Source organism: Strongylocentrotus purpuratus, unplaced genomic scaffold (genome assembly GCF_000002235.5).
Source record: "Strongylocentrotus purpuratus isolate Spur 01 unplaced genomic scaffold, Spur_5.0 spur5_scaffold_4, whole genome shotgun sequence".
NCBI lineage: Eukaryota > Metazoa > Echinodermata > Echinoidea > Camarodonta > Strongylocentrotidae > Strongylocentrotus > Strongylocentrotus purpuratus.
The window spans coordinates 1,185,111-1,207,956 of record NW_022145610.1 but is presented as its reverse complement, the minus strand read 5'-3'; the positions used below and the strand labels follow the sequence as shown (position 1 = coordinate 1,207,956).

General features: G+C 35.9%; 1 protein-coding gene across 2 annotated transcripts; it reads left to right on the top strand.

The window, feature by feature from the left end:
* Nucleotides 1–629: 629 nt before the first annotated feature.
* LOC100893202 (probable G-protein coupled receptor 21) lies at nucleotides 630–22,258 on the top strand. 2 transcript variants are annotated; one of them, XR_004066364.1, is made up of 3 exons: nucleotides 630–799; nucleotides 18,326–21,371; nucleotides 21,408–22,258. XR_004066364.1 is itself a non-coding variant. In XM_003730348.3 (2 exons), exon 2 carries the CDS (start codon nucleotides 19,028–19,030, stop codon nucleotides 20,396–20,398), a length of 1,371 nt encoding a protein of 456 aa, XP_003730396.1. In that variant the 5' UTR covers nucleotides 630–799; nucleotides 18,326–19,027; the 3' UTR covers nucleotides 20,399–22,258. The 2 variants fall into 2 exon arrangements, 1 of the variants encoding a protein (XP_003730396.1); XM_003730348.3 differs by having other exon boundaries at nucleotides 18,326–22,258.
* The last annotated feature ends 588 nt before the right edge of the window (nucleotides 22,259–22,846 follow it).

The following is a 22,846-nucleotide window of genomic DNA, read 5'->3' as shown; positions in this document are numbered from 1 at the left end:
TTTCTCATTGACACTGTCCAAACTTTCCTGAAGCATATTTACAAGTACACAAGTTTATTGACATGATCTAAAGTTTTATTTTTTATATGTATCTTTTTTTTTGTTATGTACCAATCATTATTGATGACCTGTAAATATTGTGATATTAGTTTTGATTTAATAAAACATACAAATAAACAAAAAGCTAGGGTAATAATTTCCAAAGCTCTTTGGAAAAGCATAGAGATGTGATTTCATAACGTATTATGCGCTATACAAGAACTGAATATTATTAGTGTTATATATCTTTATGATGGATAATGAATTTTAAAATAAGATGTCCCTATCAGGTGTTAAAGTTGGATAACTTTTTCTAACTTTTTCTAAGAGCTACCTGTGTTGAATGTTATATTAGTCAGATCAGTACCTGATCAAAGCAAACTGCTCCATTCTGCTCTCTGCCAATCATGCAATGCGTCATATACCCACCCTGGGATGACAATTAAGCACGACATCTAGTCCCTCCCAACACTCACTGCCTCCTCCCTGCAGGAGAATGGTTCAGTCCTCTTCACATACAGTCATTAGTAAGCAGCTAGCGGAGAGCATAAAGCAGGGAACTATCCACGCACAAGTGCACTCTAGTCTTGGTTTAATTCAGTGCTAGAAGCTCTAGCTAGGGATAGAAACTAGCAAGCCTTTCGAGAGTAAGGTCAATCATTTTCAGCCAACCATTCTATGGATATTGCCTGGATATTAACAAGGCATCAAAAACAAGGAGGAAATTTACCTGCTGAAAGTATTATTCAATAACAACATTGTGAGTATATGTTTGTGTTAACTGATTAATTACAAATAAACAGTAGCTATATGTTATTCCTAATTTTGAATAATTAGCCTATCATGAAAGAAGTTTGTGAATGCCTACATTAATCTGCTTTTATTTGAATATTAATGATTTCACTTTTTTTAAGGGGATCACAGATAGCTGGAAAACACCTTCCTGATCGCTCTCTGTGGTAGAAAAGGTTTTTTCCTTTTCTTTCAAACTTTTCAACAAGTTCAACAAGTTATCATTTTGACTAGAGGATAGATATATCAATAAATAAATTATACATTTGTGTATCATCTGAATAAATGTAAATGCTTCGCAGCATTTTATCTAAAAGAACGTTTAAGAATTTAAAAGTTCTAAAAACCTGTTTAAAATGAATTTACAATATTTCAGTTGAAATTCTGAACAACATTCTTATTTTTAAAAAAAATCTGTGCTTTGCCGAACAATATATTTTTTAATAGAGTTTTACATGAATTAGATATCAAGGGACCATAATGAGACTAGAATGGGGGATACACATTTCATTTCTTACAAAAAAGAAATGTCATCCCTAAATATCAATTAAGGTACCTTAAACAATACTGCCTATTGCATTGAACAAATGTTTGTTGTATGCAGAATTTATTCATATTCATAATTAGTACAGCAAATTAAATGTGAGATTCAGGGAAAGGTGAATAAAAAGAATAAAGTTAGTATTGGTATGACAAACCATTTTGGGCTCCTGATTGCCCTTAGAAAGTGCAGCCCCTAGCACCTGCTAATTATACTGACCCTGAATAAAACGTCTGTCATGGAAGATTATAAAAATAGAATCTAAAATGTGTCATTCATTAGGGTATCGTAGGGGCTCAAGGAAAAAATTCACCCTAAATTCTGATTTACAAAAAGAAAATTCCATTCATAGTGTCAATAAATTGCATACAATTATTACAGTTTATAGTACACTCCATTTGTGGCTAATCAAAGCCGTCAAAGTCATCAAAAAATCATTCTACTTTTTACTTTATTTCATGAAAATGCCTGCTTTAAAAACCTAGAAAAAAAACCTATCCATCAAGACTTAAATTGTTCTACTACTCAGCATTATTATCTATTTATCTATTCATTTATATTTTGGATGTCATGTTAAGATAATCTCAAATTAATTTTCCCTCTTCTGAACTTACAATTCAAAAAGCAAATGAATAATGCACAATAAAATATTATCCTTCACCATTACTAATTACTTCTTTATCAAGTATAATTATTTTTTTCACTGCATATTTTAATTTATTACTTTTAAATTTTTTAAAATTTTATTTCATCCTGTAAAAAGACAATCTCACATTGATCTTCCCTCTCATCCATGTACATGTTATAACTTTAAAGACATCTGTTTTCTCATGTCCAAACTGTCCCTAAAACCTCTGGACTGGCAAGTCATTTGTCATCTCCCAGTTTCCCATTAACTATACCGTAAATAATCTTTCTTTCTGTCCATTCTGCTAATTTTGTTCCAGTTTTTCTTTGTTTGTTCAGACCAAACCCATTAGACCTCTAACGGTTCTATTCCCATCACTCACCTAAGAACTGCAGGTTCTTCTCTATAACACTTTACTTGCTTAATGGGAAGGTGCAGAAGCTAGCACTCTCGTTAATCATTACAGATCCTTAACTCAGCAACACTTACTTATCAAGGGTTTTCAAGATTCATCTTAAGCATCGGCCTTAGTCCTTCTTTTGAAGTCGTCTGTTCAATGAACTCTTAAAGGATATTCTGTTTCCTAAATATCACCTCTACATTGAATTGCATTCACACTTCAATCATTGTTCTATCTCTTGACATCATTCCCTTATTCCTTAAACTCAAATCATCTTTGACACTTTCCTACAGCCACGCCGCCAACTGACTTGATACCGAGTTCAAATTGACCAATTCTTTACAATTTTGGGATAATGTTATATATTGTTTGGTCAGTTGTTGGTCTGGTGTCAAGTCTTACATGACTGGCGTACTTCCCTGAACAAGAGACAGCATATATTGAATTATGCGTGTAATAATGAACTCCTCAGCTATCAGCACTCTAGCTCTTCAAAACTGACAAAATGCTCATGTATAATATGCTTCAGCAAACTTTCATTGTGCCTCAAACATAGTGTCTTCACCATCCTAGACTAATTCTGTTCATGTTTCTGAAATTTGTCTCAAACAACTTAATTTATAGAGTGCCTCGCAATCAAATTGTTATATTATCATATCAGATCACATGCACTGTACAAACAATTAGTGGATTGATTAATCAAGGCACACAAATTATCCTTTTGAAAGAAATTATATTTTGACGCCCTTCAAAAAGAAAGCTTAGAGCAGAGGATATCCTGTAACTCCAACAAATGCAACAATGACTTCAGTTAAAGAGTCCCAAGAAAACTAACAGGATTTATCAAGTCCTGTTTCTTTTTAGTGACTTCCGGTTTCTTAGAATAATAATAAAATAAATTATTTAAGTTTTTTTTAATGCATATAATTCTAATTTCTAAATGATTAGACATAAATACTACAATGTGATGGAAGTACATATAATCATGCTTCTCTGAATATGAGGTACTGTTATTTCATTTCTGCAGCAAAATTGCAAGATGCAGTATCAACAGTCTATGTCATGATTCAACCTAATTATTTAATTGCAATGGTAGTTTTTAAAAACTTGTCAATGAATCTGGGCCACTTGGGTAATTTACAAAATTGTGTGTATGCATAAGTTTCCAGTTTTACAATATACTATAAAATTTGGATTGTTGATACCTTTACACCAAAGGTTTGTATGGATATCCATTTAAAATTGCTTTACATTACAGAGGCCAGACTGGAAGTAAATTTGGCACTTCCAATCCAGACACTGGTCACTTATGATAAATCATAGATAAGGTCATTGACCTCTATTGAATTATCAACTCCATGGGTTAATAAACCTGCTTGATTAGGTCATTACCAGATCATTACTCAATTGGTTCCTGTTTTTTTAACGAAGTGACGGTAGTGAGGAAAATCCACACGCAAATTGGATGCGATTTTTATTTTATTCACTACCGTCACTTCGTGAAAATAGGGACCAATTTGTTCATTACATCAATTTAATCATTATCATCCATTATCTATTTTGTTTAATATGTTCATGTCTGTACGTCTGTCTGTTAATCTCTCTTATTTGTTGTCATTTACAAAGAGTAAGCGTAAATTCGCCTATTTCCTGTTTTGTTCGATATTTTCTGTCCCTCAATGATTGTGTAGTATTATTGTAATATTATTATTCTACTCTTCTTTCTTTAGCTCCTACTTTTACTTGTTTACTCTCATATACTGCTTTCTTTCTATTTTGTTTTCATACATGGAAAGGTCACCAATTTCCGATGTTGTTATTAAATTGAGTAACAATGATAGAAATTACTTTCTAGCACTTAGCAAGATAAATCAATCATGTAGGTAAACAAATTAATGTCACTCTTATCCAAGTCCATTATCAACATATCTTGAATCAACATCTACACTACTCAGGCATTGATTCTATTAGAAAATGGAAACTATACAAACAATATCTTGTTATGTTGCACAGAGTGAATACAAACAATCATGAGAACAGAAACAAAAGTAGGAAAAGTGTTTTTGACACGATTTTTTTTCCCCACCAGGAATATTGTAGCTTGTAAATTCATGATGGAAAAAGAAATGAAATGGTCTGCAACATTTCTGGATAAAAAGAATCATGACAAAGTCAATTTTCCACTTTTTTGTTCACGTTCATCCCAACTGTTTGCATTCGCCCTGTTTTAAGGTCCGTGCCGTGGCTGTTCATACCTCTCTACCTCCCTTCAGTAATCCATGCCGAAATTAGCTCAGAGCAGAGGATATCCTGAATAAAAATACCCTACCACAACCAGAATAAAATTTTGATAAAAGGTTTTAGGCAATCATCTATTTTTATTTTTTTTCTCCAAAGGTTCCTCCTCCCTATATGATACACAAGAGTGTCTATCTGGATACAGATTAATTTCCTTTACACAATATCAACTGCCAGGGGTCAAATTAATTTCCCCTTCATCACGTTTGCTCTTGAAGACAGGATCGTGTTTAACCCATATTGTTTTCTTATTTTCTAAAAATAATCAGTGTTCCCTCTTCGAATTGGCAACAATTGATTTTGTTTTCCACTCCTTCTTCTTTTGGAATTTACAAAATGTTTAGTAAGGTAACCAATGCAAAAAAAAATGCAAAATTTAACCAACTAATTATCACTTTGTAGTTTGTACTCAAGAATTGCAATTTTACATTTTATACCATGTTGCCAATTTAGAGGTTTTAATGATTAGTTATGATTTTTGCTCTTTCTGCTCATGTATAATGTGTAATTCCTAGCATTCTGGATTATAAGAAAATGAGAAAAAAATGTAACTAAAAGAAGACACTACTGCTATGGGTTAAATTATTATTTTTTCTTCATATACCGGTACCCATTTTTAAAAGCCTGTCTTATGTCTTACATTCATGGAAAACGGTTGGGAAAATTCAAAAATAGAATGTGTCGCACAGTGAGGCCTTCCAAGGAAACAATAAATATCTTTGTGGTTAGAGAATTTTCAGATTTTTTTGCATGTTAGGGGGTACAGTAGAAGGAATAAAATAAGTAACATTTCATACAAAAATTACGCAGTTTTTTCATCAATGTTACCGAGTCACTTTAAAAGAGGGTTTTCATATATAACCAGGGACAGGTCCAATTGTCTGCACGCTTACGTCAAATCAGACCTTAATGCTAAAAGGCTAAGTTGTTAGAAATGCCATGGGAATGTGGGATGATGAACTAGGACATGAAGTAGAGAAAGTGCATCTCAGAACAAGACTAACCTTTAGTAAAATATGTAACACTAAACTACATATCAGAAAGTTGTTAAAAACAGAGATGTGTAGAAATACTGGTAGACTAGCAGCCTTTTCACACACAGCTAAAATTCATCGCATCTAGAGATGATTAGTATAAACATGTTTAACTAACAGTTTTAAACACCTTTAAAGAAAATTTTCCATGTGTGAACATCGTTTATACGATGTTCGGATAGATACGAAGTCGCGATTCATACGCCCCTCAAAGCAGGCTGCAGATACGAAGTCCGTATCTAGAGAGCTTGACATTTTGTGTGTGAACAGTTTAGATGTGTTTAAACTGGATGTAGCGAGTGCTCTGTTTGATATGACCTGACCTTCAATGCGCAATGGCTCTACTGCGCATTTTAAGAGCAATGTAGTTAATCACGAAACGATTAATGATCGCACCAAAATTTCTGTGTGTGAATGATGTCGTATGTACAGGTGATTAGTTTAAAGCCCTTTAAACTAATCATGTTTATAGAATTTTAGCTGTGTGTGAAAAGGCTGCTAGTAACGCTAACCTACATGTCAGAAAGTCGTTAAAAACAGAGATGTGTAGAAATACAGGTAGACAGGTACATGTACAACGGTCCTTGTACCCTCTCAAATGATGGTATCTAACCTATTCATCTCAAGGTAAAAGTGATAAAAATATGGGGCATTTATGATTTTAAAAAGGGCTGTGAAAGATCATTCCAAGATCCTGTAAATGATATCTTGAATAAAACATCCAGGAATTAACCTAATGTAATTCAGGTCATCTAAAATTCTGATGAAAGACATTTCTTAGTTCTAACATTAAAACAAGAGATAAAATAGGGTTAAACTGGATATTTAAATTTTTTAATTATCTGTATCGACGAAAGTCTAAAATACAGAAAATGCTATTTCGTGACATCCCTGTACTTCCCACGTGCAGACACCTATTTCTGGTGTTATGATAAACAATGAAGTCATTACAGGAACAAATAAATCCTTAATAGCTCAAATCCAAATATTAAAGATGATTGGAATGAAACTGGTAGAATGTCTCCTCATATTGCTCCACATATGTAAGATAGGAGGAGGCACGATGGCTCAGTGGCGTAGCAGGGTTCTCATAACCGGAAAGTACATACATGTATCTATCCCATGATGAATACACTGTGGCACAGAGAATTACTTCTGTGCCATATAAAGAGTTAAATAGGATAAAAACTTCAAATTAGTTTAAAACTGGTAGCATTTTGCTCCTTATCAAGTAAAATCCAACAAAATCTGACAAAAAAGTTTGAGGACTTTTAAACTGCCAACTATGTGAGATCAGGTGGAGGAAGTGTGAAATGTTTTAACCTTGTGATATACAAATACAGCAGGAAAGATGATATTGATAAACAGTTAAACACCATTATTGTGGTTCTCACTCAGGCTAAATATAGTATTCACAGAGGAAGAATAAACCAGCTTTAAAGCTCCTGCACTAATATCTAATCAAACACCAAGTTATCATAACAAAACAGGTATGACTGTCTGAATGATAAATACTATTTATAACAACTTAAAAAACACTTCTCAGTTTTGTTAGATTAGTCGATATCCTTTGTTTAACAAAACATAATGATGTAATATCAGTAATGACTTTGGTAACAAAAAATCAATGATATATTAGACCATGACATTGAGAGTTTTGTGAAAATATTGTGGCAATGAATCTAAGTAGGATCCTATTGCTTTACTGCACGATACATCGGATAAAACTAAGTGTTATGATGATGATGCATGTACATGTACATGTAGTTGAGGAATGACTAAATGGTATACTCAGCCTTGACAATGCCATTATGAGCTAAGTATAGAATGATGCTATTATTTTCATAAATCGTCTGTTTGGACTTGGAGCCAGAAGGGCATTAACTCATATACTTAAACATAGAGTTAACATCCTTCTGGCTCTGAAGGGATGAAACGCCCTTACAGTAATGGTGATATCGTCGCTGTTTTCACGAAGTGACGGTAGTGAAAAAAAATTGCATTCACTTTGCGTTACGATTTTCCTCGCTACCGTCACTTCGTGAAAACAAGGACGATATATTCTACGAGGACATTGTTTTGATATCATATAAACGTCAAGCATTGTAATAGAGCACTCAACTAAATGATGTCTGAGAGGAGGGGTTTTATGATCTCTCCTGAAAGGCTCAATAAGAATGGCAATCTATTTGAAAAGATGGCAATCTCTTTTAAAAGATGGAAATAGTCTGTCTATATATCATTTTATCATACATCCATAAATAATGTTAGAAAGCAATCCAAGCTATTCCAGAGCAATGGAATCATGGATAGAAACAAGAACAGTTTCACAACATTGAAATTTGCTTATCAGAAATCTAAATTTAAAAATTGATAAGGAATGAATAGATATTAGTTGAACAGGTGTCCATGAAATATGTCCAAATGTCTCCACTACTGAATAATTTATAAGTAATCAACATTATTACATGTGGAAACATAATGACTTTTTAAAGTTATTCCATTACTGCAGATGGCACTTATAGGATAACTTTTTCCATAAAAATGAATTGAACGATTGGCTATTCAATCCTAATCATGCTTGTTTGGCCATCCTATGATTTTGAGTAGCAATATAATCAATTGAAACCAGGTGATCCCTGTATTAAACCCTTTGGGAAATGAGATAAGAACCAGAATTATCAAACACCAACGCTTTTTTATTGGTAATTCCAGTAGTGTAAGTGGTACTTTGAAATACTGATGGGTTTTCAGATTGGTTTTTCTGCGATGTACTACAGGACTATTGGTTCCCTGAGAGAATGCCCATCAGCTAGTTGTCCTGCCAGCATCCCTCAAAAAAATTAGCCTTCTTTGTATCATGTTATCAATCACTTCCGAGTGTATCCGTTTCAGAATAAGCACTTTCTACATGATTGATCTGTTTTCATTCTCACACAAATTGGAAAACTGAGACCTGTTTCACAAAGCCTTTTTTTAATGACAAATTACAAAATTCAGTGACAAATCTGCTGATAACCAATCAAAAGCAAGGATTTTACTAGCTTATAACAAAAACTGTCATTTGTCACTGATGACAAGTTTTGTGAAACGCCCCCCTGATTTCAAACGTTACCTCTACCCCTCATCGATTCCTAGCTGAATTCTCATTGTAGTTGTGGCGTCTTCTTACATGGTTCTGAGATTACTAATAAATATATTGTTTCGTTCATTTTAAACTGCAGTACCACGAATTAAACTGAAAACAGGTGAAGTGTCTTTTATGTACATAATATGAGTCGGTTGCTATGAGCTCATCTCACATGTATAAGCTACCTGTTAAATAAATGATGCCTTGTTCTATCTAAATGCCATTGTTCCATATTCTAATCATATGAAAAAAAGAAATGCAACTCCGAGAACTACAGAGTTACGTAAGTCAACTTAATGAGACAAACTTTATACTTAATGATTAATTCAAACATTGTACATGACAGAAGTCGAAGCTAACGGGAAGCAGGACAAGCCGCAGTATTATTGAAACAGGATTCAAGCAAATATTCCAGAAATTAAAGCTACAAATCTCACCTCTGATAAGGATATTAACATCCCCTTTACCTGGTTGATTTCTCTCTTCACATTATTAATCTCTTTGATGTAACTACTGTGTGAATGCATCGTATCCAAGCATGCATGAACACACTGTAACTGATACTCTTTTCACACTTGTTTCGCTTAACCCCATACTTTACTTACCCCTGTACTTTCCTTAACCCCGGACTATCTTTTTGGGCTTTTCTCACTGCAATTCCTTAGCTCCGTACTAGCCATAGCGTGAATATTCATTAATTCGCTCCACTGCGTAGTCCCGGACTATTTTTCGTTTCTGTTCTCATTCTTTTGCTTGGCACCACAATTGCGGGGTTAGCCCTGCTATTTTGGAGGGTTAGTTAACCCCGTACTATAGGTGGGGCTAGCCCACTTTGGTAAATACGAGTCTGAACAGAAAGTGGAATAGGCTTAACCCTGTACTATAGGTGGGGCTAAAACCCCCCCTTTAACCCCACCTATACTACGGGTTAAGCAACATTTTGCCAGTGTGAAAAGAAAGTGGAATAAGCTTAACCCCAGACTATAGGTAGGGCTAAAACCCCCCCCCCCCCCTTTAACCCCACCTATAGTACGGGGTTAAGCAATTTTTTACCAGTGTGAAAACAGTATGAGAAGGAAAAAAATGGCCAGACAGGCGGACATGGTGCTGCTAATTGGAGCAGCAGCCCTCCATGGCCTGGTTATTGCACCTCGAAGACTAATAAACGTGCGGTTCTGTTTAATGGCATGATTATATTGAAGTGAGAAAGATGAAGGGGTGTATGGAAAGCAAGTAAAGCTGATCTTGGCCATTAGTGCCAAGGCACCTTACTTGTGCTGATCATTTATCATTAGTATTGAGGTATGAGAAAGGGTGGCTAAGGCGGATTGATGTGTGGATACATTCAAAGACTGTCACTGCTTGGTAACTTGTATATATTTCAACTCTAACACTGATGCGTGGATCGCATTTCAAAACTCTCTGTATCCGGTGAAAAGGGTACTACACTACTTAAATTGCAACTACTGCTTTGTTTTTAAAGACATACTGGTAGTCATCCAAAATATGAAGAACATCATTTTTTTTTAAAATATTCTAAATAACTGTAATAGAAAATAAATCTTTGTTATTTTAATAACACAGAAAAAGCCTTATCAAATGTGTAATTCTATATAAAAGGGCATTTAAGCTAATTATGACTAAAGTATATATTGAAGTGTTGTATTCCTTTTCTTTACATACATGTAGGGATGCGCTGTACACATGATTCCTGTTAATTGAAGGAAAGATTACATGGGAAAATGTTACCCAACAGCTCTTATCACTAAATCTTTACCAACAGCAAGAACGAATTTAAAATCTGAAGAATAATACATATATATGTATATATATATATATACTCATACACATACAGGAGATTAGAAGAGGAAACCTAGATAAGGGAGATCACCATAGCAACAGCATGACCAATCACCGATTTCAAACATCCCACACAAGGCTCAAACCTCTATCTTCCGTGATAGACGGTGTGCTTTATCAGGAGTTTCAGATTAAACGCTACTCTTCCTGTTTCATTCTTAAGAGTTAGTAACCCATCCGCTCTCGCTCTCGGAAATGGTTCAAATATATATTACCAGACTGATCCCCATCTTCAGCAACTACTGCTGGGCGATACCAAAATAGATCAATTCCTGTAGTAAATCATTAAAGCCATATGTATGCTCCCCTCCACCCCCCCTCTCTCTCTCTCTCTCTCTCTCTCTCCCTCTATCTCTTAATGTTTTCAGCAGAAAACTAACTATAATGACGTTGACAATTCGCAGAAAATAACTGACATGTTTTTTTTCATGAAAATTGAATTGCTTTTTCAAATATTTCAAAAAATGGGAGCTTATAAAATGAGACTTACACTTTCACGACAAAAATGAAAATTGAATTGCTTTTTCAAATATTTCAAAAAATGGGAGCTTATAAAATCAGACTTACACTTTCATGACAAAAATGAAAATTGAATTGCTTTTTCAAATATTTCAAAAAATGGGAGCTTATAAAATCAGACTTACACTTTCACAACAAAAATGAAAATTGAATTGCTTTTTCAAATATTTCGAAAAATGGGAGCTTATAAAGTCAGACTTACACTTTCACGACAAAAACAAGATTTCTTCTTTAAAATAATAATAAAAAACCTTAACAGCATATTTGTACTTTTCTGAGAGGATTAGCATTGGCTGACTGCTGTTTACAGTATTTCACCTTGGAAAGCTATTAACATTGATCTCATAAAGGAACCGAAGAAATATGATGAGAATTATTTATTACCGCTCAGGAATTTTATTTTAGAGGCCAGCATCAAACAGGCTAGGCTTGAATCCAAAGATGGTGTGTATTTTCTCCTAACAGCCTCAATTTATTTCCTTCAATGTCACATTACTTCAAGGTACATTGTCGCCACACAAGTAAAACACATTAACCTTCATGGATGTATGCATCAGAAAGCTAAGTGTAAATTAGGGCTCAATTTTGTTCTCACATTTAAACTAAATTTGTTTTCATAGCATTTTATACTCATAATTTTCTAGATAGTCCAAAACAAACATTATAATACGCCACCGCAAGCTTTGAAATCATTACAAAAAGAATGGATTTTGATAAGATGGATTCTCTCTCTGATAGAAGTTCTGATGGAAATAACATTTATAAATCTTTTTTTTTAAACATACCTTTTGTACTCACATAATACACAAGTGACAAGTCAGTGGTAATATATATGTGTTTGTAACCCAACTCAATACATAACATAAACAAATTTGCCCCTTCATTGTGCAGCTCTTCAGCAACACCCCCGCCCCCTCCTTCACAATATCCTGGATCAACCAATCATAGTTTGTGTTCACATATTGGCTTGAGAGACAGATATAATAAGTGAAGAGTAGACTCAGATATGTCATGCATTTGAGCTCATTGTTTAATGTCACAGCTCAAACTTTCAAAGCATCATTACAACTTCCTCGGGGAGCATCCTTACATCTTTCTCGGGAGCAAAATTTTATGTGGATCAACGGAGGATAAAACACGTCATGCGCCAAAAGTACATTTACGAGTATACGTGTATGTTACAGGATAATCATCATGACAGGTTGAGGAGGACTAGACAGACTGTCCTCTTAGATGGAAAATACGGACCAGCAGAATGCGCATTGCTATCAATTACAACAGAGGGCATGTCGTCATCAGCTCAAGTTTGCCAAAAAACCCGCTACTTAACTATCCAGATTAGGCCTGAGTCATGTCGGGATTTTCATAAACCGGGTCCCGACGGCCATGTACCGATCGGGACCCGGTGTCCCGAAATCAGCTCGCAGGATTTGTCACTTGCCTCTATAAAAAGCGCATATCATCAGTATGTCCCTTAAAAGTGACCTTTTTTATCAATCAAATAAATCACACATGCATACCTCGGCTCAGATCGGTATATTCTTCCATTTGACATTATTTTCATCCATGATTGGCGATGTTTAGTGCCATTTTCGTGCCTCTAAAAGTTAAAAAACTGGGGCAGAAATAAAAAGACAACATTCGAGCCGCCATTTTGATTTATGCAGGTTGAATAAATCTGGTCAAAAAATATGAATGTTAGAATAATAAAACGGCTTTCTAAAAATTTCTTCTGTACAATATACCGATCATATAATATTTTAAAGACAAAATAAATATTTATCTCTTATTTTAAACATCGCATGCTTTTTTTTAAAAGCTGAAAATTACTTGGTAATCAAGAGTTTCGATACGGATAGCTGTTGCAAGGCAAGTTCAGACTAGTCTCGGGAAAATGCGCAGTGCTCCTCGTAATTAGCTGTAATGCGTGCCAGAACGAACCCAAACAAAGACGTGATCGTAACGAGACAAAAATCATTAAAAACTACGAGAGCACAATTGGAAAGACAACTACTGCTCAAAAATTACCATAATCAGATAGATAACTTGGACAAAGAATTCAATAATCGCCCAAGAAATGCCACAGAAATTGTGATAATCGAGGAGTAACTGGGTACATTTTTATCGCAAGGGGCCTGCTGCAAATACTTGAATCCTTTGTTATACTGCTTTTTACCGTAGAGGGCGGTATTTGCCTCGTGTTCAATTTAAACACGTGTAATTCGGAATTTGCAGCTGGCCCTTCCGATAATGATTGTACCTATAGTAACTCCTTAAATATCACTATTTATGTGGCTTTTCTTGGACAACTATTTTCTTCCTCCAAGTTATGTATCTGCTTACGATAATTTTGAGTAGTTGTCTTTCCAATTGTGCTCTCGTAGTTTTTAATGATTTTTTTCTCGTTACGATCACGTCTTTGTTTGGGTTCGTTCTGGCACGCATTATAGCTAATTACGAGGAGCACTGCGCATTTTTCCGAGACTAGTCTGAACTTGCCTTGCAACAGCTATCCGCATCGAAACTTCTTGTGATTACCAAGTAATTTTTAGCTTTTAAAAGAAGCATGCGGTGTTCAAAATCAAAGAAAAAAATATCTATTTTGTCTTTTAAAAATTATTCGATCGGTATGTTGTAAAGAAGTACTTTTTAGAAAGCCGTTTTATTATTAAAACATTAATGTTTCTTTCAACCTGATTATTAATCCTGCCGAGAGACCCGGCCAGTACAGTAGCTAGCTAGCAGCTGGCAACAACAACCCCATGGGGCGAACTGCCTTGCAACCCATATTTATATCAGCAGTTCGGATTGATTCAGGATGAGCTAGAATATGATTGGTAACAATTAAATACTTAAGTTTTAAGGTGGATTGATTTTAGTGGTGTGCAAAACTGCAATTTCTTACATATTTCGTTATTTTTTTCGGAGCGTCGGTTCTCAAAAAACGAAACCGGGACCCGACGGCAACGGTCGGGTCCCGGTGTGATCGACCGTACCGACTCAAGCCTAATCCAGATCGCAAATTAACCAGTCAATTTGCGTCTTCATCAGCCAGCAGTTGCAATTAGCAGGATATTTGGTAGAGAAAATATCATGAGAAATGTTGGTCTTGTTTCCAAAATATCCTGCTATTTGGGAAATAGTGGGCTTATTTGCGACCGTCCGAGCTAGTTTGTGATAAGCGTATCAGTCTGGTGAGGAGGCGACTCCGAGCTTCGGAATAATATCCAGAGTCTGAAAATAGCGGGTTATTTGCCAAACTCTAGCTGATGAAGACAGGCCTAGAGTGAACTAATGCAGTGAGCTAACCACAGAAATGGGTAGAGAGAAGGGAAATACCATACGGTACTGGAAATGGTAATGAATGATCGTCTCAATTACAAAATACCAGAATTATAACGTGATCAAAAGAGCCTAATGTTTATATTCAATCTAAGGAAACAAATCAAAAACCAAAAATGGATAGCAGTGCAAGTTTCTTATCACTTTCCTCTGAAAAGTGCATCATAAAAATGACAAACATCGACAGACGAGAGTGCCAGATTGTTGGTATAGGGCATGAACGAGTGTCTTATCTTGTCGTTAAAAGCATGCTTGAAGTAGAATGGCAAACAAGAGTGAGATGTATCCTGAATACTGAGACGATACGACTAACGGTACGCATCCAAGCATTGTACGTCAATATTAAAACATGATTGAGCAAGAGAGAGTGAAAGGAGTAGAAAACACAAGAAAAACAGGAGAAAAAGAAAGAAAAGAGAGATAGTGAGAAAGACAAAGTCGGGAGACTTCGGAAAGGGGATATAGGCTGAATTGGATGGGGAGGACAGAAAGAAAAGGCATACCAAGAAAAAATATATTAAATAAAACATTAAAATCAAATAAAAAGTTATCTGATTAATGTTTTGAGAAAATAGCTTTCTTTCGTAAGAGAACAATGTCTCCCTCCTCTAAAATAATTAAGCTAGAAAAAAAATGAATGAACAATTTATGAATTCACTGCAAGACGAAAAGAAATAATGCTCAGTCAGAAATGTAACAGATACACTTTCTAACAGAGCTTTCTAAATAAGGAAATAAAACAGTGCTATTTAAAGATGAAGCTTATAGAAATGACAAGTTTAATTAGTAGAAACTAGAAATACATTCCCCATATTTCTGTTCTGAAATAAAAGAGGAAAATGTAGGATGCTCTCGACTTCTCACATGGATGCTACAGCATGGGTGGATGCTATAATTAGATTGTGAACATAGGCAAATCAACCCTAATGAAGGAATTAGTAAAGGTTTACTTCTTGAAGATGATGATGATGATTGAGGTATGAAAACAAGTCCTCTTTCAGGATTAATATTACTTAAGCTTTCATTAGTCTGCTACCAGACTCTATTTAGAAATTATTCATTTCTGAGCCAACCACCCCCTCTCCCACCTTTTGTGTCACCTGATTGCTTCCTTGCAAATCCTGTTTGGAGCCAGAGGGGGAAGGCCACCCTGATATCAAAGTGGTTTTAATTAAAGTAGAAAATTGAGAGGAATAGCTCTATGAATTTAAAGCAAAGTTTGATTAAAACTAACAAAGTTATGAAAATATTCTCCAGAGCAAACTGGAGAGGACCTTGCAAAATAAATCACTGTTGCCAACCTGTGTTTCACCGAAGAAAACTTCAAAAATGCATAACTTAAATATATCTCATATCATATAACTTGTATTTTCATTTTTTGGGGATGGCAGCGTAGATCAAGATCTATATTTAGAAGGGCGAGTAAAATCACATGTAATGCTATATCTAGGCAAAAATCAAAATTCATATTAAATGGAACAGGTGCTTGCAAGGTTAATAAGTCAGAGTTGCCAGTTTGCTTTTGGTCAATTGCAACTTGAAAACTACAATACTTTCTTGTTCTTAATTTCTTATAACTTTCTTAGATCTGCCTTTCCACTCATATTTATGCTCTTATTTAAGCCAACTTCATTTGAGAGTGGTGCTTACCTTTAGAATGTCATGTCACAACTCAGTACTATCAAACCAGAGTCTGTAAGATAGCAGACTACCCCACTGGCAGTAAGACAATGTTATTTCATGTATTTCATGTAGTTGACTCATTGTATAATCAAGTTTAATTAGAACAGGTGTGAATGGCATGGGACAATGAAGGCAATGAACTGTTAGAGGAAACATTGTCATGTTTCTCTTTTGATCTCTTGCATAATGTCACTATCCCTCGTGAGTCACAGCCTCACTGACATGATGCACGCAAGCAAGAAAAGTGTTCACCCCTCCCCAACCTCTACTTAAAAGAGGAATTGCATGGAATCTAATTTAGAACATAAAGAGGCTTTGCTGATGAGGTAATGCACAGAATGTGTGGGAAGATATCTTCAAAGCATTCTGTAGATTAAACTTTCGTAATTTTTCCAAAGATGAATGGAGAAAGTGCACCCTTGCAATGATAAAGGCATTAAAAAATACAGATACAGATTTTCAATGTCAACCGGTGCATGACATTCAGTTTACTGTTGTTTTGCAAACTTTATCATAAAAAACATAAATCAACAAACTTACATCCTCTGAAACTAACACAATCTACATGTAAACTGATTCTTCTCTCGATTTTTTTGCATTTTTAATGTTTCATATTTACTTTGTACCATTTCCTCAATTTGTGCAAGACTGTTTTTTTGTGGAAAATAATTAAAATCAATGTTAAGGTTTCCTTGGACATCAGGATTGTGTTAACTTTAGGCGTCCATTACAAGGGTATTAGATACAAAGTCCTTCCAATGAACACACTGTCTGCCGTGAGCCAGAAGGATAGGAACTTTAATCAACTACAAAAAAGGCCTGTTTCCACTAGCTCGAGATTGCCCAATATCCCGCTATTTTAACTATCCCGATCGCAAACTATCCTGCTAATGTTCGTCTCCATCAATCCAAAGTTGCAATTAGCGGGATATTTGGTCGGGATCGTCATCCCAAGATATCTTGATATAGATATCTTGGTATAGTTTGCAAAATATCCAGCTTTTTGTCCCGTGCGTCTTCACCAGACTGAAGACTCACACTATGCGTGAACGCTGACCAAAATATCTTGAGCTAATTTCTCGAGGTCAGGTTTGAAGTTTCGAGGTCGAATCTCGAGCTGATGAAGACGCGATTTGTAACTTCAGGATTATTTCCCAAATCAGAAATAGCGAGCTATTTGGCAATCTCGAGATGATGAAGACGCGCCTAGAGAAAACACCTTTATGGCTCTCAGCAGGCAATATGAATATACCTGAGCATGTCTGGAAGACAGGTCTTTACAGCCGTTTACAAAACCCTTTATTGAAACAAAAACTTGAAAGGAAGTTGCTGTAAGACCTGTAATTAGACAATCATTAATCATGCTAGAGCATGGAGTGTTGAAAACTAATGAGCGTGGAAACAGTTGTCTTGCCAGTGCACAGAAACAGAAGGCCTGTCCTCATCAGCTCAAGTTTGCCAAATAACCTGCTATTTTCAGACTCTGGATATTATCCCGAAGCTCAAAATAGCGTCTTCACCAGACCGATACGCTCATCACAAACTAGCCTGGACGGGTGCAAATTAGCCCACTATTTCCCAAATAGCGGGGTATCTTGGAAACAAGACCCAAGATTTCCCTGGATATTTTCTCGACCAAATATCCCGCTAATTGCAACTGCGGGCAGGTGAAGCTGCAATTTAAGTGGCTAATCTGTGATCAGGAAAGTTAAAATAGCGGGTTATTTGGCAAACTCAAGCTGATGAAGACAGGCCTAGAGAGACTGACGTCAGCTGCTTCTAATAGAAGGGAGGATTTCCCCCTTCTTGCCTCCAATTAGGAAAAAATAAAGACAAACTTCTTATTTTGATGATCAAATCCCCACTGCATGCAGCAACAAACGTCACTGCCTGTGGCTATGACTGCAACAAACTCAAACGACTTTGTGACGTCCGTCCCAATTGTTTCCAGACATTTTTTCTTGTTTCCTCGAAAAATATGTGTCATGCTTCTTGTTTTTCGGTCCAATCGTTCAGTATTACTCAACTGAATTTCTTCTCTCCTATTCTATCATTTCAGATTGGACTGGACGCTGGGCATACAACTTTGGGAACAGGCAAACTGAACAAAATGTTCTACTCTGTTGCACTTCTTGGTCTACATATCAGGGATTGATTGAAGAATTGTTAACACATCTACTGCCGTAGTCTGCTCAGACCTTCAACGAGTTTGTTAGTATGCAGTGCCTGATCATAACCTGGATATGTTTTATCATCATTCACTGAATCAGGAAACAAGATTGAGCAATAGTAACACAAGAAGGAACCGTTACGAAAGTGAATAATTCTGAGGATTGTACAGCAAAGGTGACACTTCAACTTCCTAGGCACCTGAAGAGCACTATAATCTAGACTGTTAGCTTGGACAGGACATGAAGCAGAATTCACACATAAAGGTGTTAGGAAACACTTTTGGACCTTCCTGGAAATGTGAACAACCTTCAAGGATGATGACATCAATCTTGTGCAGCTGAAAGAAAAAAGTTGAAGTCATTGCTCTTCTTTCCCGCAACTTTTGTTTAAAGATAATCCAACTTTTCTACATGCCTCAAGTTTTTGAAACCTCAGATTTTTTCCAAACCCAGTTTGTGTGCACATCTTGAAAACAACTGTCTAGAATATAAAGATATTGTTACCTGATAGAAGTGTCAGAATTCACAGAGACAGATAAAAATGCATATGACATTCTGCTTAGTGGTCAAGTAAAATACTTTAAAACAAAATGGATAGTGCAACAGACTCTTCAACCACTGGGCTGCCTATGAAAATAATAACAAATGCCACAACTTCTGTCATGAAAATGGATACTGCAGCTGATACATCAACAGATGGAGTCTTTAGTGATTGGGTGGTGAACTTTGCCGAGGCTCTGAAGGAAAACGCTACTCAGACATTCCCAACTGGCAATCAAGTTGAAGAAGCCAATACTTACTGGATTTCAAATGCATTCAACCCCATCACTACAGGGCTTTCAACAGACTTTGGGACAAATGACACGCTACTGAACACTTCAACCCCGACAGGTACGGACACTGCCATGCCAAACTGGGCAACGTTACTAGCTCTTCTCATGATGATAGTGACGTGTCTATTGATCATCGTAGGGAACTTGATAGTGCTGATTGTATTTCACTACACCCCAGCTCTGAACAATGCATCAGGAATCTTCATCAAGTCGTTGGCTTGTGCAGACTTGGGTGTGGGCATATGCTGCTCTTTCTCAATACACTCTTGGTTCTTGCAGGAATGGCCTTACGGAGATGCAAGCTGTGCCATCACAGGGTACACTCTGGCAGTGGCTGTAGGGGTTTCTATCATAGGACTGGCCTGCCTGAGCATCGACCGTTACATAGCAATCATGAAGCCTTTGAAATACTTCACCATCCTGACTAAGACAAGAGCAAGGATTATAGTCATAGTAGTCTGGTTGATCAGTGCTGGGATTTTCCTACCTTCCATGTTTGGATGGGGCACCTTTCATTACAATGACCATAGCTACGAATGTTCACTCCACTGGGAGGAGAATGTTGCGTTCTCATTCTTCATCATCGCTGTTCTAGTCGTGCCCGCTCTGGTCATCTCAACGTTCTGCTACGTTCAGATCCTCAAGGTCAGCTTCGTACAAACTCATAAGATTGAACGCTCGGAAATGATGTTCAAATCAGCAAGCCAACGCGAGGGTACCAGATCCACCTATGAGCGTCTTCTTGCAAAGATATTCTTGGTGATCATCAGCGCATTTTATGTGACTTGGTTACCCTTCGTGGTGACCAAGACCTTGAGGGGACTGGTAGATATCCACATCCCCCCAGCTGCTATGTTCTTCTTTTCATGGCTGGGAATAGTGAATAGTTTCCTGAACTGCATAGTTTACAGCATCGGACACAGGTCTTTCCGTGACGGATTCTTTGTTGTGTTACGAAAGACCCGTAGGAAAGCCACCGCTCTGTTCTTTTGTACGTTTACCTCAAACAGTCGGAAAAAGAATCATAAAAAGTGGAAGAAGAAAAATGGGCATCTGTATACCAACGGAAAGGACCGGTTTATTGATGTACGTCCGATACCGATTCCTATCATAGAGACCTCCTTATAGACCTCACTGAGACTCAAGAGGATCGCTTTGTTTGTGATGTGAAATATACTTCACACTTATACTCGTACTCATTTTGAATGGTACTCATTGTCTGCAAACATATTGACATTCATCCAATATAGTCCAATGCTACATATACTGCTATTTGTTGTACACTTTCTGTACTACACATCTGTAATATTATTGAGTATCTGAAACTTAAGGTGATATACATGTATAATGAAGAATAACAAAAGTGATTAAACTTTATATTTTGATGTACAAGTAAAACTTTAAGGATCCTTACCAAAAGAAATAGATGACCAAAAGAAGAAAGAATGTGTACAACTATTTTCAGACTATGTGTAAAAGTTCAAAATATACCTCACTTTTCATATACAGGAAAGTTAGCACAAAGTGCATGCCTCATAGGCCGTCAGTAGTAGGGACAGGCCACCATTGAAGGGGAAAAAATGAAAGAGAGGAGAGACTTCTGCAGGCTACGTATGATAAACCTATGATTAAATATAAAACACAATATGGGTATATGAATGACTTTTTCTTGTATCATCTAGGAGGAAATACATGCATCTTTTTTACAATGCCAAATACAAAAGGAGCTGCTGTGAAGGAATAGGTATTATCTATTACACAAGGTTGCAAGCCCTTTGAAACAATGGATATGATACATGCAGCAAGAGGGCATGACTTAATTGGCCTAAGCTGTGTAATTTATAAAGTGTGTAGGGCATCACAGTCAAATGCTGCACGTTGGAACTATGAATCAGTCGAGATATGACATTGTGAGGCTGTTGTTGTACCAGCAATATAGCAATAGGAAGTCTTGTGAGATGACCTCCCCACATATTCACTTTGGTGTTATGATTCATACTTGTCAAGAGTACTCTCACCTTTATCAGGATCTATACATAGATGGTAGACAGTTATTCCAAGGGAGATTTTCAATTATCAAATGAGGCAATCTTGCCATAAGGTTATTACATTTTTACACCCACTTTGTATGTAACAGGAGAACAAAATTGTGGCTTTTATTTTTTGTTTTAAAAGTTTTTTTAAACAGATTTGCTTTTTTATTTGTTTGAATAACATCGGAGTGATTGACTACAGGTTAACTTACCACACATTTAAAAGCTAAAGGGGACCATTCATTATATTAGTAAGTAGTAACTTGAGGTAGTGATGGTTTTCGTAACATGTCACTGAAACGTTTGGTTTGATACAGGTACCTTTGTTTAAATGTTAAACATGTTCATATAATGTGGGACATTCAGTCCAAAAATAAAACCCGAGATCCCATTCTGGTTGTAACAATCATATACAGTGTAACCATAAAAGTTTCTTTGAAAAGTCTCTGTTAACTGTTTTCTTATAAATATCAGTTGAATATAGCCACATAATGTTAAAAATGTTTCAAGCTGACTAAATTTGATCAATTTATTTTTCTAACATGTTAACATCTTTGTCAGCTGATGAACATATTGTTTTTAATATTATGATAGACATACATATATCTTCCAAAGTTTCACACACTGGATCACATGCATATTGCTAAACTAGATACATGTATTTCATTCTTTGCATCATTTGTATGTGAATATCTAGAAAGCTGTTTTAAACTGGCAACAACAAAAAAAGTATTCTTTTGAAGCTCTACATTCATATCACAAAATGTACAAACTTGTTGCTCCTAAACAGATTACTTATATTTGATGATACAGCTGATTTACAGTATTAATAAACAATTTATATTGTCTCCATTGTGGCAGAATTAGATGATTGTCGAAAAAAGAAAAGAGAGTATACAATTGAGAATAAAGTCAAGATCCTTTTGTAGAAAGGATGGAGAAATTGAATCATAAAGCTCAGGTCTCAATCTGTTATTGTGTATATTAATTATTCAACATCGCGTTCATTGTGAGTATGAGAACCTACGCACTTTGCGCAAACCTTATTGTGATGTAATAATCACACCAAAGGCACACTGTTTGCAGTGTATCGAGAATTTTGTCAAGTACTAGATGCACAGTGCTGGTTTGACAATGCTTTTGCAACTTTTCATGCTAGGAAACCCTGTGCAGTGTAGGCTACTGTATTTTACATAATTTAAGAGTATAAGATGGTTTGAGTTTCTTGTTTGCTCTGGATGTCTGATGTGGTTAATAATAGTAATATTGACTGCCTAATTCAGGGCAATACGACTTGTCATATATCGACCTCACCTTCGGTTCGGGCGATATATGTCACATTGCCCTGAAGGCAGTCAATATTACTTATATATTACCAAACATTATTCCATCATACATAATATATTATCAAATATATCAATGACACTTCAAGTGCACAGTTCTCTACAATGGATAGTCTACCCCGTAAGAGTTCAGTGTTACCTTTTAGTGAAATTTTATTTTCATCTTTTGATCCATAATACTCATTGAGTATTTCATTAAT